Raw genomic sequence first — 18,907 nt, 5'->3', positions numbered from 1 at the left:
CTGCCTGAATCACAATGTGGTAAAAGTTTCTTAGGGATTCTTTTTTTCTTTTTTGTAAAGTGATGCCAAAAATTATGATGACTACAGCAATTTTACATGTGCGTTCCTTCATTGCCATTACGCGCGTGCAAAAGGTAAGAGCTAAACTGATCTTTACTGATATAAACTACCTTGATATTTAAATCCATCTGTGACACAGTAGAACTCTCCCATTCAAAGACGCCGTCAGTTAAATAGGAAAGATTGGCACCAGCTAATTAGCATATCGAAGGATCTACCCAACAGATGGCCTTGGATTATATTCAAGGCTTGGCTCAAGTTAGTGTGATGGAAATGTCTGACACAGGAACTGCCTCTCTGCATGCTCATCGCTACTAGTTACATGTTATAGTCATGAATACTTACCTCAACTCCAGGAAAAGTTTCATCCCTGAATGATGAGCTGATGCTTGATTTTTGGTCTGTACCAAAACCATTCAAAAAGACCACTTTGCTCTGTCTGTAGAAACTTGTGAAAAACATTTGAGTTACTTTGCATATGTGTAATGAATCACTGATATCCTACCCTAATGTCAGCTATGGGTGAGCAAGCAGCCAGGTACATTACCAGTTTAAATCCTGTAAAGCCTTAAAGCTGGTGACAGGGCCACCAGTGGGCCAATGGTACAGTAGCTGCTGGAAAATACATTAGCTGATAAGATGGAGTACTTTGCGTAATAGTAATAATAGTACTATCCATTGTTTTGAGACCTGATAGCAAAAGTCACAGTTTAAACGTGCCTGCTGCTGGAGATGAGACTCATGAAGAAAGTGGCTCTATTGTCTTGGGTCTGGATTTTATTAGAATTAAGTACAGCTAAAGTTAGATAGTATTTTGCCACATTCAAAAGCTTTGTTGGAATCAGAGGCGGTTGGGGTGGAGGCTGGGCATACAAAGCACCTGACTCTTACACCAGGCTGATCAAAGTTTTGTTTAAATGCAAAAAATGTCCCACTTATTTTTTTTTTAGTAGCATAAAATTAAAAATACCATTGCCCTTATTAGTAGAATTGCTTAAGATTAAGTTACAAGTTTGAATACAACATAAATTGGCAGTGAATATATTAGTTTCCTACATTTGCCTTTGTATTGCATTGAAATATAAAATCGTCAGTTTAGGGATGTTTAATGGAATCAGCAGCTGTTAGTCACATCTGTGTGAGCGCACAAGCCGAGCCTGGTCTTAATACTGAAGCTACAGGGTTTACACAGATCCAGGTTTGAGCAAAAGCAGGTGATCACTGATGCAGTACTAGCTCAAATTAAGTCAGTACAAGTATTTTTAAAAACTATGTAGTTACTGTCACTTTCCTCCGCCCATAACTGGTTGTATTTCAAACATAACATTGTTGAAGTTAAAGCTGCTAAAGACATATAATTTTTCAATACAGCCCGTGGTTTGTGTCTTAAATTTGTGCCCTTTTCCTTTGAGCAAGAGTAATTCATATTCGCAAAGCATGGTGTCATACCGCATGAATATATAATCTAAGAGATTCCTACATTTATAATACGTTTCACTGTGGAGGAAGAGTGTGGAAGTGGAACCGGGAAACAATAAATGTGACCCGACGTATTTTTTACTTGTTGAGTGAATGAAAAAGACATGAAACTGACAGAAAGAAGGAAGTCTGATACTTCAGGCTCATTAACATGCACATTAACAAGGGTCTGGTCAGGCCCCAAACATCACCTTGTCTAATGTTGGAAGAGAAATACACAGGCTGAAGGAGATCCTGCATTGAGTATTGATGAGTGTGACTGGATAGGATGACAGCACAAAGTGAAACCGGAGACCCCTCACAGAATGAGATGGGGAGGGAGGCGGTGGTGGCTCTGGTGGTGTGATTTAGCATTTTAACATTATCACTTAACAAGACAGGCCTGGCACTCGGTCCCAGCGTAGGCCTAAAGAGAGCAGGTGGTAAGGGAAGGAAGGAGGAGAGACATAGAGGAAGAAAAATTGAGATGTTCAGCAAAGACTTACCCATTTTATTCACAAGAGCACAAGAAAGGAAGACTGATAGACATGGAGGGAAATGGAGGAAGAGGAAAAAGAGAAAAATGGAGGAAGGGTGAATTTCCACTGGAAATTTAATTATGCATGGCAAGGCAGCTGGAGCAAAAGAGCGGAAGAGTAGTGGATGGAGAGGGAAAGAGGAGAGTACCCACCAACGCAGAGGAATGAGGAGGCAGGTTAAGAGCAGGGGGAGTAGGAAGGGTAAAGGAGATAAAATATGAGAAAGTGGTGGCAGGCCTAGGGGGTGGAGGTGGTTCTGTCATGCTTAAGGGTGGATGTAGGTGGTGAAAGTTGAAATATACACATGAGAGCCCATTGTGTCGACTGAGCGGTAGGTGATTACGCATTCAACAATTATTGTGTTCGGTTACTGAAACGAACATGTGGAAAAAAAAGATTTCAAAATAAGAGTGATTAGCATTCATATTCTGTATTTGTTCTGCAATTACATTATTATATTATCAAGATCAGCAACGCCACAGTGAAGGGGAAACATAAGCTACACTAACTTTTGTCGTTCCATGAGTCATTTCATTGAGTTCATACATCTCACTATACTGCCTGTATGTGAATCTGTTCTCTAAGTCCTCCTTCACTCGTTAATCAATCCTTTTGACATGAAGAGCTATTTAAGGTCCCACAATTCTGTCCATTTGCATTTCCATTTGAACACCAAGCCGAGGGTGATTTCACCCAGTGAATCCCAAGAGCATGTCACTGGACCTGGATGATGTATTCGTTGGTCAAATGTTGACAAGTGGGCCACAATCAATAGTTTTCACACAACGTCAGAGCTACTGGGACACGCCCACATCAAAGGCAAAACAGTAGTGTTTGCTCTCCAGTCATCCTTTAAACGTCTTCAAGTTTAATGCTGGACAGCTGCTATGCTACCGGATGCACTTAACGTTTATTGACAGCTGCCAAAAGATCGTGGAGTATGACACACACATGTGAACACACCTCTTGTAAACCTGCCTTAAAGTAGACATGAAACACTTCATGTATAAAAGCCAATTCACACAATTGAGCTTAAAGGTGCTTAAAGTTAAAGTTTTTAAAAGATTTTTAGCACCAGTGCAGAGCATGACAGCATTAGGTTGGTTGGTTGGTTGGTTGTAGTCAATAACCTTACATTAGTTTACCTTAGCTAACAAAACCAGTAACTATGGGGAAAATAAAGACACCAAAACTAAAAGTGAGTTTAAAGGCATAATTTTTGTGCTGCCCTTGGCTGTAACAATGAGTTTTATGTTAAGAAACCAAGGATGTATTGTCAACTTTCGTGCTGTGGGAATCCCATCAGCATGTCTGCAGGAAAAATAAGGTGAGTGTGTGTGATCGCCAAAAAAACCAAACAAAAACGTTTTAGAGACAGAGATGCCACGCTTTTTGGAGACCCTTTTTTAACCTTACATCGTCTCATTAAATGGATTCCTTCATATTAGAAGTGAGGAAATGCGAAGCACAAATGTAAGTGAAGGATACCATAAGACCCAAATTGGGGTTTTTTGCGTTCTTTATTTTCGCTGCAAACATGCTGAGGGATGTCAGGATCCCTGATCGTGCTTCGATAAGAAAAATAGTTATGTTTGTGATGTACTTAGTAACCTGTTATGTTGTAAAATGCTTGGATGTACTTGGGAAAAGAGAAAACGTTTTATTGCAAAAACTAGTGTTGATTGCATCAGATGAATGCACCACTCAGTACATCCGGCCACAGGAGGAAATCACTTCCTGAGTCCAGCTTGTCGGTCATGTGAATCACCTGTCACCTGACTCAAACAGTCTTTCCTCCACACACTGCACACATAAAGCACTTTACAAAACCAAACATTACAGCTAACAGGTGGGTTTTCCTATTTGAGTGCAGCTAGCCAAAAAACAAAGAGCCAATTACTGCTAAAGAGACAGACAGTGAAAGTGGACAGTACATCCTTGGCTTCTAAGGAAAAAACTCATTGCTGCAGCAAGAGGCAGTACAAAAGTGATCCACTTAGTCTGATTTTTGGTTTTAGTTTCCTAATTTTCCACTGAGTAATTTGTTCTGTTACTAGTTAACTAACAAAAATGAACACATGTGGCCATGGAGGTGATTGGAACACACAGTGATTTAAATGGGTGAGTCGTTACATTTGGCAATATAGTTTATAGAAGAAGTGCCAGTTTTATAGACAGTGTTGGGTAAGTTACTTTTAAAATGTATTCCACTGCAGATTACAGAATACATGGCCCAAAATGTAGTCTATAATGTAAAGTTACTCAGTGTGAGTAATGTATTCTGAATACTTTGGATTACTTAATATATTGTCATGCTTTTTACAACTGCATGAATGTACTATTGCTGTGTGATTTTTATTACAATTACTGCAGCCTACTTGCCACCGAGCTAACGTTGTTAGCTGGCATTAGCTGAGGTTAGTTCATAGACCGCAGACTGTTAGACTTGATGGATAGCATTACAAACCTGCTAGCTACAACTAGTCATGTGCAGTTCTGAAAGCAATACCAACTAAGTTTTTTAATCTTAATATAAAACGAGTAACATTAGGGTGGACATTAGGTAAGGCTGCACTTTTTGCAGTGATCTCTTATGGAAAACTATTTCTGTATAAGTAATATGTTTTCTTTCTGTCCGCTTTCAGAACTGCACATGATTATTTGCAGCTACCAGGTTGTAATGCAGCCTTCAGTGATAGTAATAAATCACACAGCAATAGTACATCAAAGATACTGAAGTGGTACATAACCCAGGTAGCTACCACAACTAAAACAAAAAAAGAACTTACTTCCAGATGTTTGTTTAGGTTGGAGGTGGAGTCTTTTGATGCTGAGAGCAGCTTGGTTGCTGGCAAACAGAGTTTGCATTGCACGGTCAGATTTCGTCCATCCCTTTCTTCTTTAAATGTGAAGTGGCATTGGAATTTTCAAGTAAGAAATGCGTTCCTGCCCGTACACTGCTGGCTGTATTGTACTGGCTCCGGGTCCATTGTGTAACTCACACCACCAATATTAACAGGATGCTTATATTAGAGCCTCTTATTGCGTGTTTTCTTAGGATTTCTGGCAATGCGTGAAATTACCAAAATTAGAGATGGGATAGACAGGCGATAACCTAACATATGAAACAGGAAATTGCTGCCGTGTAATCTATTTATTTCAAAAAAGTAACTGCATTCTAATTATCACCTATTTAAGTGGCAACTGTAACAGCCTACAGTTACTCATATTTTGTATTTTAAATAAGTAACGCCCACACATGTATTCCGTTACTCCCCAACACTGGTTATAGAGGGGGTCAGGGGTCCAAGGCCAAGTAGTATGTCACAATAATTTACACAATTTGGTAATGAAAAACTTAAAACACTCACATTGCCAATAAGGTAATGCTGTGCTGTCTCAGTTTAGCTAATTATTCGGTTCACAGTAGCTTAGTGCTTCTGCAGCAACCATGGTAACCAGCATGAATGAGGAGGACACTAAACAGATGGGTCAATACAGGTCAGACTTTGGGAAATACTCCTGTGTTTGTTTGTTAGACGAACTATCAAAGTGCATTAGCTCATCATTGCTTGATGCCATTTTCATTTTTTTTACAGTGCTTTCTTTTAGGGCAAATATTCAGCAAAAACTAACCACATTTAGCGTTTATGTACGTCACATGACAAGTTTGGAGCCAAACGGTACTAAATTTTGCGTCGCTTTTTTACAACATGCTGTGTAATGGCCTTCATTCTCATTTATAAAGTAGAAAGATAAGCCCTCTTCTTCATGTTCACTTCCCAGGCTCAGGTGAAAACTTCTTTAGTGATGTATTTAATGCATGGGGGGGGGCAAACCCCGAACAATTAAGCTATCATATTCGTTAATGGGTCGACTTAGTAGAAGTGACAAAGAGCCAGCGTTTCAAGTTTTTTTAAAAGGTACCTCACTGTATCAAGATACTGTACCTGCTGTTGTTCAACTCCTCTGGGCTTAAGTAATGCTCTGACTCTCTCTCTCACACACACACATGCACAGAGGGAGAGAGAGGCAAACAAAGGCCAAAGTGTGTTACACAAAAAACACATGGAACATGCACGCGCACACTCATAACATCTCAGCTTGCCAGGAAGCCCATGTCTCTCAGTCTGTCTTTATCGCACATCCTGATGGGCTGGAGAACTGGAAGTTTCACAAGCAGCGTAGCTTTGATTAGGTGAAGCTTACTGAATGGACTGCTCATGTTTTAACAGCCACCTCCCCACCCCTGAGACGGACGCGCTGACGACAATAGTGACAGGAATTTGAAAAGAGACGAACGGGCGGGAATGGAGCCCCCATGTTTGCGTGTGGAACATTTAATGTGTTTTATTTCACTTAATAGAGTAAGGATCTCAAATAACATTTAGACAGCCTTCCCAGCATTGATTTCTCCACTACATCATTTAACTCTGTTTTACTATTCCATCAAGAACAATCCTCTCCTGCATCCGCACAGCGGCATCTTTTAAACGTACATCAGTGAGACGGTTGCACATCAGCTAAGTACTCCCACTGTGGAGTGTTTTGTCAAGATTACATCAGCTACAAACAGCCCAGTCACACATGAGCGTACGGAGGGACGAGCCGGAGGGAGTGATGGACGGAGAGAAAGAGGTGCAATGGAGCAATTGGGAGCAGCTGTGAAAGAGCAGCTGGAGTAATCGCTTTTCTGGGCCTGCCCACCGCTGTCTCCCCCTCTCTCTCTCCCTCTCTCTCTCTCCCTCTCTCTGTCCCTGATCGTTTTTCTCCTCGTAGCCTTTTCACTCACTCAGTCACTCACACACACACACCCTGACAAGCATTTTCCATCTTAATCAATTCTCTATTTCTTCATTGCGCTTGGAGCCTAATCTCCTGTTTTGCTTGTGTCACTACCGTGCCCTGCAATTATGAGGAGGTTACTCCGCCTTCTACATTTCAACGTCTGCAAACACGTGGTGTGGACGGACACGCGTGCACACACACATGAGACGACTGCTGGGTCTTTGCGCTTCATCCAATTAGCTTCAGCTTCACATGGGAATTGCATCAGATTAGGTGCTACCAGGTGAGAAGCACCGCATCACATTTATGACATTTTGTGAGCCCCATTTTGTGAGCCACCCCCAATCAGGGTGAGCAGAGAGGTGTTATAAAAATAAAAAAATCAATATGCAAGTTGAAAGGCTAGAAAAAAACATAAATAACTTCTACTGCGCTTAATTGTTCAGCACTGAGGATCTGTGTCATTTTTAGGTGCTGAAACTCTTTTACAAGCTCAGTCTGCTTTCTTTTGATTTGAGTTTTTACAGAAAGTGACTCAAATAAATGTAAAGATCACCTTTTTAAAGCTTTCATTTGTTTTGTTTTTGATTTTATCTTTTCAACCACAAATTAGTTTTCTTTAATTTACTCGGTCGTAGGGCAAGAGCTCGGGTGAGAGGCCGGATACAGCCTGCACAGGTTCGCTAATACAGAAAGATGGATGACCATTCACGCTCATTTTCAGCCACCCTACTGCCAACTTAGAATCACCAGTTAACGTAACATATGCGTGTCTTTGGACTGTGGGAGGAAGCTGGATTATCCACACAGGTACCAGGAGAACAACTTTCAGACACAAAGGACACAGTCAACCAATTTTTTCTTTGAATATTTTATTTTTAATCTCACATAAAAACAGGTAATTATTGTGCTTATTCATTTGAATTTTGCTTGACTAACATTTTTTTAATTAACATTTTACAAAACTACATGCAGTACTCCGAAGTACCCATAGGGGTGCTAGTACACCTAGTTGAGAAATACTGTCCTAGATAAACATAAGGAGTGCTTATTAAAAAATTATAGGTATGGACAGATTTGTTGTTCTTCTTCTTGTTTACCACAAATTATGGGAAGTCTGCTTACACCTGGGAACATTCCAGTAATTCTGATTTGAGTACTTACTGAATATTTATTTATGCATCTATTTTAAAAAGTAGTATACAGCTCACAAACGCCAGACTCCGCTCCTACCTAAATAGAGCAGAATACTTACACTTTAGTACTTTGTGGTGTTAGTAACATGACTAATAATTTTTAAAATGTAATCCTTGTAAACAAAAAAAGAAATGTTCACTGACAAAAAATAATTAGAACCTAACTTAAATGGCCTGCATTTGTATAGCGCTTTTCTAGTCCTTATGGACCCCAAAGCGCTTTACACTACATTCAGTCATTCACCCATTCACACACACATTCACACACTTAACAGAATGACAGACAAGTGTTAAATTAATCAACAGAAAATATCAAAAGGCAAATGTTTTACTTTATTATATGTTAAATGCAAAGCTTTTTAGTAACGTCAGTGAGTAGCTTGAGGGGTTACATGTAGCCGGACAGATATCTGCTATTTTCTGTCCCCATCTGGACTAAGTAACTAATAAAAGTAATAAATGACCAAACTTTTACATAATACTATCTTAAATGAAAATGCACACAAAAAAGTAGGTTTTTAATTATTCAGCAGTGGCATTACACTCAGCTGTAAGCGGTAGACTGGAGCATCACTTTATCTGTGCTGCACTGTGGCACTGAGCTCTGCAGCTGCAGAAAACCTGCCTGCAGTTGCTTTAGCGGCTGCTGCTACCACACTGCCCTCTACCAGTTCAACTCTATTAGTTCAGCTTCACCACCTCCCAGCGGCCCCAAGGTTGTGACAAAGTGGCAGTTGATGTCTGTGTGTGTGTCTGTGCGTGTGTGTGTTTGCTGCATGAGCATCTTGTCTTCCACTAGACAGATTAAGGGGCTATAATAACAGGCATATGACGGACCGTATAGGGCGAGAAAGTAATTAAGGGAGCTAAGGTAATAACTGGCTTTGGTTTGGGGGCTGTGGGCAGTGAAAATCTGAGGACATTTAAGTTGCAGAAGAATGAAACTGGCCCAAAGCACTTTACAACAAAATATTGACAAGCACTGCAAAACAAGAATTTCTGTGGCTATATCGCCCTCATAGATAATCACTATTTGTACAGGCTTTTGGAAAATGTAAATTAAAGCATAAAGTCTGAACTGTTACCTTAATAAGTTTGATAACTTTTCCTATTAATAAACCCCACCCCACCCCCCCACCCCCACCCAAGTAATTAAGTAAAAGATACCACATTTAAATTGGCAGGAAAGTTGCTGCTTTCCACTCTAATATAGAAATGTCTCATTTTTTTTACTCTGTTGTTGTTTTTTGTTGTTGTTGTTTTACAGTGAGTCCAGAGTAAATGATATTTTTTTACGAATAAATGAAAACTTCATATGTTATAGTTACAGGACAGTCTACCAGAACCTGTTCTGTAATTTTACATATTGGTCATTTAGCTTCACTGGTCCAGCTGAATGTGTCCACAATGTAAAATGAGTTGTCTGATTTGAATCATGGCATGCAGTTAAGAAATGGAAGCATCTGCAAAAAAAGAGGTTTGAAAACAGGCAAAAAGCATTACAGCCATACTACTTCACTTCTGTTTTTCTCTGGAAAAACTGTGGTTTATTTGCTTTATCTCATAGTACCAATGCTAAAGATAGGGAAATATAAATCCCAGATGACAGGAGATAAGAGAACACCCAACAACAACGGGCTTCCCATGGGAGCAGTCTGATTGCACAATGCTCTTGAAGCTGTCACTGCTGGTCAGGTCATCTAAATGCTGCTGAGCAGAGGAGAAGACAGACCCATCATTTTGCAGTAGATGGTGGATGCAGCAGATGGAAGGATAACAAAGTTTCACAGTATATGGGAGGATGTTAGGAAATGGTTTTCTGCAGATGAACTAGACAGCCGATGTCTCAAAGATGTCTTATCTTTTTTTAGAACTTTCAGTACCGCGTACACTCTGTTGATGGTGTGTTTATTGGTTTACAGAGTCCTCATGACCGCATAATGATTTCAGATTTGATTAAAGTGAAGCTTTGGAGCTGACCTTAAATAAAGCAAACATTAAATTAGTTTTAAAACTAGCTGGATGCAGAACAACAGTGGAACAGTGAGTGATAAATAAGTTTCTGCATTGTAAATTGAAGAAAACAGGAGTAGGGGAGGAGTGTTTTCCTCTATCACAGCACAAAGAGCACCAGTTTGTCCGATATCATTACTCATATCTGTTCTGGCTGCATGTGCCACTTTCTGCTGCTTGCTGCTTTTCTCTTCTTTTTTCTTTTCTTTTTTTAAAGGTATGTAGATAATTAGAAGTTACAACTTATGTTTTAAATCTCGTTAGTTTGTTCAGTGTTTGTGTCTGTCATATGATAGAGTGAAATGTTTCCTGTTATCTGTGTCTGGCTCCATGGTGCAGTGGTTTGCACAATTGCTAGAAAGTGAACTATCCTTTGTTTGAGCCCAGGAGGAGACATATGTCCCTTGGGGTTTGTGTAAGGAAGACCATCTGATGTAAAAAAAAGAAATCTGCCAAATTAAGTATGCAGAGCTACCTGCCATGGTGACCCTTTGTGAAGAAGGGAGGAGCTGTAAGAAGCTCTGCCGGTTCAAGACACAGTCTGCATATTTAAAGTATTATGTTACACATGCACTAACCGACCACTTCACTGGGAGCACCTTTTCAACCGCTTGTTGACATGAAAGCCTAGTCACCCAGTCACATGACAGCAACTCAGTGCATTTAGGCATGTCGGCATGATCGAGACGACAGCTGATTTAAGTGACTAGGTAAATACTAGAAGGGCTGGTCTGAGTATTTCAGAAACTGTTGATCTACTAGGATTTTCATACACAACCATCTCTAGGGTTTATAGAAGATAGTGTGAAAAAGATCAAAGGAAAAGGCCTCATCAGGCCTCAATCCAATGGAGCATCTTTGAGAGCATTGGGAGATTGACATTGTAGCCTTGCAGCCATCAAATCTGCAGCAACTGTGTGATGCTATCATGTCAACATGGACTAAAATCTCAGAGGAATGTTTCCAGCCACTCGTTGAATCAATGCCATCAAGAAAAAAAGGCTGTTCTGAAGGGGATCCCACCCAGTAGGTGTACCTAATTAACTGGCTGCTGAGCATATTTTAACACATTACTGGACTTACAGTTTACAACAATTTGTTTTAACCCTCACCAGCTCTGCTATCATATAACTGTGTGTAAGACTGCACAAGGAACAGACTAAATTTCTCTACCCTCCATTAAGATTGGATTAGTAGGAAGTATTCTGGCTTTTGAAAGAATACCCTCCAAAACACATAATTATCAGCAAAGTTAAGATTGGAATAATTGGAATTTGATGGGAAAACCTGAGTGATTGAGATATTATTAACAGCATTCAGAAAAGTTCCCAAAAGCACTAATATTAGCATTGTTATTAGCACAGACGTATGCAGAGGATCCATTAAAATAAAATCGGAGATCTTTGAGAACAGGATCAATCATTCACACCATTTCCACGATCTGGAGGAGAGCAGAGCCGATCCTCATCTTCAGGTTTGCCGTGTGAATCAAGACGCACAGCCTGTCACAGAGGATTTCTTTCACACAACGTCTGACAGCTTATGTTGCGTAAAAGCACGGCTTGGAGCTCTAACAATAAAGGACTCACAAAAACAGACATGTCAGTCATTGTCCTGACTTCTGCTCCCCTCTGCACACCCACATGTGCTCGCTGGTCATAAACCTGCACAAACCACATGCACACTGGTAAAAAAACCCAAAAAAACCCCCAAAACAACACGCTTTAAAAAACAAGCACAGCCACGAACTTCAAATGGGTTTCCCGGTCTCGTACGCCCACACAGATTATGCAGAGCACATAGACATATGCAAACACCGACACATGAAAACATGAAACCTCTACACACACACACACATTCACAAAGTATGGCATCCTTAGCCTTGACACTTTTACTGTTGGAAACAAGAGCACTGAGAGCCATTTCATTTACATGCAAATTGACACCCACAAGTCCACACACACGCGCACACTCTTGCCTGACGTGTATGTGTGTTTGTGTGTTCATGTGTGAGCCGTGTAGCTGCTCTGCTGGCACTCAGCAAAGGTGCTATTCTGCCCTGCTGCTTTTCCCGCTCACTGAAACTAGACACAAAGAGATAGAAAGGCAGAAGGAGAGATAAAGGCTCTGATTTCATTTTCCATATTTGGTTTAGCAGCTTCTCAGTTGACAAAACAGGCATGGAGAGAAGCCCACCAGAGGGGGCCCCCTGCAGCCGTGCGTTTGTCATCTCATGTTGGCACTGCATAAGGACGGGTTCAGGCCTAGAAGTGTCCTCTGATCACATTTTCCCTCTTGTCACAAGGAGATAAAGGATCACTCGAGGTGATTGAGCATTTTACGATAATGAGCTGCGAGAGGCTGATCATCGCAGCAGGAAATGTGGCTGAAATACACGAGAAAAGAATGGGATGGATACAAAAACAAAAACAAAAGCGCGACACCCTTAACCTGACAGAATTAACCAGCTCATGCACAGAGCGATGGGTGGGTGGTAATGTCAGGTGAGAGAAGGCAGTGTAGCACCTCGCATAAAATCTGATATCTGTCACTCTCTGCTGGTTAGCATGAGACACTGCATCAAACCTTTCATGAAACCTTTCGTGCGTTTTATTTTAGTTCACGTGTTCTTCTTAAATTGAATTAATAATAATTTTACTTCATAATTTCCATGACCTACTGTGGGGCAACTATAAAACTGCGACTATGCTTTTCTCCCCCTCTTTGCAGGACAGCAAATATTAGTAATATTGTACAAGCTGAATTATGCTTGTACACTCCTTTTGTGCAAGCTATGGTGACTAACAGCAATGAATTTGTGGGTGTAGGAGAATGTTTTTTGGAATTATCTTATAATTAGCATAAAATTATATGTGAGTGAAGGGGGGGGGGGGGGAGAGAGAGAGAGAGAGATGAAGACTGACTGTAGTGTTTGTTTGGTAGTTTTTGTCCTTTCATACCCTTTTTATATACATATGGTGCTGTGCAAAGGTCTTGAGCCATCCCTTATTTCTTTATAATTTGTTTGGAAAATGGACAATAGGTGTTTGTATAGTTCTAACAAGCTTCAATGTGAGAATTGACATTTATTCTTCAACACAGTCTCTCTTAGTTCTCTAATCTGACATTCAATGCTCTTCTTTGGATGTCGAGTGGCTTTTTTTTCTGTTCTCTGTGAACATTATAAATAATGTTGAAGTGCGTGCTCTGGGGAGGCCAGTCTATGACTGATAGCAATCCACTGTGTGTTTTTCTATGCAGGGATTCTTTCACTGCATTGGCAGTGTGTTTGGGGTTATAGTCATGCTGAAAAATAAAATTGTTGTCATATGATGGGTCTGCATGAGAGATCAAAATCTGACCGCAATTCAAGTTTGATGAGATCCCAGATTCCACTAACTGAAATGCAGCTCCAAAACACTGCAGACAGCAGACACGGTGTTTATCCTGGCCTCTTCCATATTTATTGTTGAAGATTTGAACCCAAAATTTCTAATTTAACTTCATTATTCTGTCTTTGACAAGGCTTTGGTGAACAGTCGATGATCAACTCAAGGGTCAGGATACATGGGTCCTGTGTCAGGTCTTTGCTGGATTTTTTTTTTCTGCTTCTTAAGGACATCACTTTCAGATACTAATCATATCCTGCAGATAGTTTTTCATGCCTATCACACTGCACATCACACTGAAATATGGCAAGTTTTCACCTAATAGCTCTTCAGGAATCACCTTGTTGGTACAAAAATGCTACTTTATCTTATGTTATGTTTTATAGAATCAACAAAAAAACACTAAAAATAACATTTCAAACGGTCAGGTACAATGACTGAACTAAAAATGATTTCTTTAAAAAAAAAGTCTTTCAAAAAATCTGGAGAACTATTGCTTGAGTCTGGTCAATTCTAAGCAAAATATAAAGAAATGATGGGTGGCTCAAGACTTTTGCACATTACTCTAAGCATGGGCCATCATACTACTAATACTGTAGTATGATGGCTGACAAATCTTGAATGCATGCCATCAGTTTGAACCCAAAATTTCTAATTTAATTTCATTATTGTTTGATGGATTAAGCCAATTGTTACAGGCATTATTAGTGTGCTGTATTCTCTGATTATCTGCAGTTAAAACCTTTCTAACAATATAATCTGCTAACAAGTTGATCTAATTTTAGCATTCATCTTTGCGTGCTTTGTCTGATAACACAGCAAATAAAACCAATTACGCAAAAACAAATCGTACGTACAGCACAATCCATTCTTCCCTCAATTAAAACAAATTAACCAATCAGTCACTGTAGGCTGATTTCATTTGCTATTAGGAGTCATTCGGCGCAGGCTGCAGTATAGAGTGGCAGCTAATCAGCGGCACATTTGATTATCTGTTGAGAGAATTATACACTCCTCGGTGTGAGGCACAGGCCGGGTTACAAAGATTATTTCTGTTAAATAGCTCAATGGCTAGGCCAATAGCCTCAATCCGATTTAGCTCTTTTGGCACCAGTAAACTGCGCTCACAACGAAACTTACATGGATCTTAATATATACCAGTATGCATATACAGCAGATAAACAGCTCAAGTGTTAAAATGGTTCTCTGGCATCTGAAGTTTTTCGTATGCTTGCATTTGTTTACTTATCATAATTGTCTAAGATTTGGGTCAGTTGATGCAGATTAGTGTATAAGACACAAGCAGTAACTGAAACCTTCACTTCATTGCGAGTAATATTTATTGTCATCTTTGTTAGGTCTGAGAAAATAAGGGTTTGATTCTGGGACTTTTGTGATTTCTTATGGACTGACTGTCCAGTAATATCAGTTCAGTTAATATACTATATTTGCATTGATAAAAACAATAAATCAAATAACAAAATCCTGTGTGCACTCCAGTTTAAAATGTCAAAGATAAATATCACCAAGTACATTCAGGATCACTAAAAGAAAACCCAGCAAAACTCTGAAGTCAATAACTTAACTGATATGCCACCGGCTTCATTTAGCAAAACTGTATCAGCTCCTTCATGCTACATCCTTTCTCACAGCAAATATCAGATATTTTTCCAGCAGTTCGCCTGATCCGTGAGGACAGAAGGTGAGGAGCCAAGGAGACGGCGTCCTTTTCCCGGTCTGCCCTCGAAGCCGTGCGTACAGTCCCTGAAGTCAGGTACTCTTCTGTGGAGGAGATCTGCTCCCCTGTACAGAGGTAACACATCTGGGATTTAGAGAGAACACTGTAAACGTGCAGCTTCATCCCCAAAAACTCTTGCAAAATTTTGATGTCAAGAAGCAAGAGTACGTCTTTCCCTGTTTACCTTTCATATATGTCATGAAAACACAAATAAAAGATTGTTTAAGTACTTACAGAGAGGAGCGTATTGATTCTTTTTCCGTCCTAAATCCGGGATGCTTCTCCTGGCCCGGGAGCTGCCGCAGGATGAGACGGCCAGACGTATCAGCTCTCGTCCACATATCTTGATCCTCTCCTGTGCATGTGCCACACACACTGCAGCCACTAGCACCGCCACGAGAGACACCAAACACCTAGCAGCCGGCATTGTATGATGTGGTACTGCTCCTCAGTTGGTGGGCAAAGGCAGAAAATGAGTGACCTGAGGAATTTGAGGGAGTTTATATAGGGAGTGTGTGTAGTAGCCACAGGTTGTTCAAAAGTTGCATTCAGCCTTGGTGAGGGAAAAGCATGTCCTGATCAAGAGCTCAGCATCAAAGGGATGTGAAATCTCAAGGCTGGAACTCTCATTGAGATAAAAATCTGCTCTGGCACTGATCTTGTTTTTCAGGGTGGAAGTAACAAGTCACTACTTCTGCAGTTACTCTTGTTAAGCTGCTTTTCTTTCTTTTCTTTTTCTTTTTTTTAATGAGTATTATTATTGTGTTATTATCATTATGAGTATTATTTTGGCTCGGGAGAAAGAGCAAGTCCTTTCCCAGTCTGAAGGTTGGTGGTTACTTACACATAGAAAGAAGTGCATGCATATATATACATACGCTGACTTTTATATTTGAACCTCTGACCATGTTTAATATGGGCATCCACCAATGTCCACTTTCGGTGTATTTAAACAAAGACTCAGTGCTTATATTTGATTAGCTTTTCTGCTTTTAGTCATCTTTCCTGTTGTTTGTTTATATTGCAATGTGCAGAATCTAATCTGGGTTTGGTCCGTAATTAATTTTAAGCAGTTTACAGCAGTTTTGCTCATAAATCCTGCTCACAGAATACAGTATTTCTTTTTTTATATTAACACTCATTACATCTAAGTATTCATGCTTGAAAATTGCTGACTTGTGGTTAAAATGTTTTCCTTGAATATGAGTCCCTTTAGCATCTTATCTTAACACGTCATGAAGGATGCGATCTAATTGGAAGAGAGCGTGACCGGAAAAAGGAGATGTCAAGGATTATGACGCAACTGTTCACACACATGGTCACCCTGTGGCTATACTGTAGTTGCTTAATCATACCAGAGATGACTGCTTCATATCTCCAGCACAGATGAACAATATGAAAGGTGACACTTTAACATCTAAAATGCACTTCTGGCTATGATTAGCATTTTAACCTCTAATGACGATATCACTGGTAGGCAGTGGCCTGTTTGTTATTCTCAGCTGCTGTGCTCAGAGCCCACCTTGCTTTTTTTTTCTTTTTTTTTTTGCCTTCACAGATTCTTGCCCTTTATTTCTTGCTGAGGGTGATGCTGTGTGTTAACATTTTCAACATTTTCAAGCCCAGCACACACAGATGTCAGTCAGTTTGCAGATGTCAAATAAGCTGAGTATGTTTACCTCATCATGGCACTGCCTTCTGCACCACAGTGGAATCAAAGCTTTACTGCAACGTATAATAACTCATTGTTTTCTCTTTTGCTGATGTTCTATCATATGCCATATATAAATATATGTATATAGATATAGATATAGATATAGATATACACACATGAGGACCACTTTTGCCTTCACCCTCACATTTTTTCTAATTCAGCCCTTGGTATTTCTCAAGCTTCTCAGATTCCTTCTTGATGTTCATCCATTGCTTCCTCTTCTTGTCAACTACTACTATGTGTTAGCCTTCTAAATTTTCTAAATTTTCTGATTTCTCTCCTTCTGGCTGAGTCATGTGATACAGCCATACTCTTGAGGTGTAATTGATGCTGGCGACACAGTAAAGCCAACAGTCACTACCTATATTCTGTAATAGCTTCATTCCTCAGAAAGATAAGATAGGTGTCCACTAATAAATACGGACTTTAAGGTTCTTTTACATTAACTAATTTTGCATAAGCGAGGTCTGCTGAAAGACAGTAATTTTTAAAGACAAATAAATGGACTTTCTCATTTTTGTTTTTGAGTTTGAAATGGGGATACGTTTATTGTAATGAAGTAATTGTGATGTGACCTTCTTCTTTTACCTTAATCTTCAAAATTGAAACTTGCTGGAACTGTTGTTTCTTTCAGGCAATATCATAAAAATGTAACCATCCAGTCTGATAAAAATCGCCTAAAAGTTTGTTGACTTTGTACACAAATGATGTTTTATAAGCTTTCTCCCCTGAAAGCTACACTTCCACCACTGTCGCAAAATTCTATCATAACTGAGTCACGTGTTTTTCCCTTACTGTAAACTGAACCACAACACTTGCACTTACTTTCCAGTATAAACTTTGGTATTATTATCATTTAATTCATTTTTTAAAAACATTTCAGAACATGAAATTGCTAACTTCAGCCACACATCATGCACAGAAACAGTGTCTGATTAAAAAAAAATCTTAAATCAATGACATAACATGTAATCTTTAAATTTCCAAATGAAATCATGTCAGTCGCCATAGAAACCTTCCTTTTGTTCTTCAGCTCTGAGAGCAAAATGAATACACATTAACATTTTTTGTCATCACTCATCAAAAATACAGCCACTATACCTCAAGCTAGCAGACAGGTTGAGATCCAAATTGCACAGGAACAATTTGTGCATTAAATCTGTTGAGCTGTTTGAAACGTTGAATTTGTAATTACCTGCCACTTATTAAAAGTTATTCCTTTTATGCTCACTCCTCTTCTGTACCACAAACACAACTTTATTGACAGGGATGGGACGGAAAAAAGGACGTGTGCAGACAGGATCATGTGGTGAACCCGTCTGTGGCATCAGAATCATCCAGAAAGACCAGAAAGACTGCAGAGCATGAAAACTGAACTGTTTGACAGTGTTTTATATTAAACCTCCTATCAGATATAATTACTCAATAACTGAAGGTGCCACCGTTCCGGACCACTTTAACCCCAGATCAGAGGGTAAATTAGACACATCTGACACTACATTTGATCGCTCGCTCGTTAATTAGTGCACTTGCACAGAACTTAATGACAAGGAAACATCAGTCACTAATGATTCATTGTCTCTGATTATTATTCAAATGGATGAAGTCACAGTCTGCTGTAAAATGGATGTTCAGGATGTCTTTCATGAGCAGAGGCTCAACACAATATTCCTGCAGTTGGAAATGGAGTGTAACTCCCACAGCATCTGTCGTGACTAACCAGAGAACTTGTCTCTAATCCCCTCTATCTGTCCCTCTTATTTAAAACCAGTGTCGAGCAGATGAGCCAAGAAAACTGTGGTGTCTGTATCCGTGAAGAGTTTTTGTATGTTTGTTTAATACGTTATAATGCTGTTCTTCTGGTGCCCAGGGCAAGACTTGGGTTTATGATCTAATGATAGCATCACATTGTGACGACAAGGCTTAGACCATGATTGATCCTGACATCTCCTGGTCAAGAACGGAAAGCTCAATTCTCTTTCGCCGCAGGGATCGCGACAAATTCTGAGCTG

At 39.8% G+C, this 18,907-nt stretch overlaps 1 protein-coding gene across 1 annotated transcript; it reads right to left on the bottom strand.

The window, feature by feature from the left end:
- Positions 1-14,765: 14,765 nt before the first annotated feature.
- Positions 14,766-15,700, bottom strand: insl3 (insulin-like 3 (Leydig cell)). The gene is made up of 2 exons (XM_006786755.3): positions 15,416-15,700; positions 14,766-15,246 (listed from the first exon to the last, which is right to left on the bottom strand). Exons 1-2 carry the CDS (start codon positions 15,606-15,608, stop codon positions 15,050-15,052), a joined length of 390 nt encoding a protein of 129 aa, XP_006786818.1. The 5' UTR covers positions 15,609-15,700; the 3' UTR covers positions 14,766-15,049.
- Between the last annotated feature and the right edge of the window lie 3,207 nt (positions 15,701-18,907).

Source organism: Neolamprologus brichardi, chromosome 18 (assembly GCF_056152115.1).
Source record: "Neolamprologus brichardi isolate AB-2024 chromosome 18, ASM5615211v1, whole genome shotgun sequence".
In the NCBI taxonomy this organism is placed as follows: domain Eukaryota; kingdom Metazoa; phylum Chordata; class Actinopteri; order Cichliformes; family Cichlidae; genus Neolamprologus; species Neolamprologus brichardi.
Note: the sequence above shows the minus strand (reverse complement) of the source record. Positions and strands in the feature narration are given on the sequence as shown.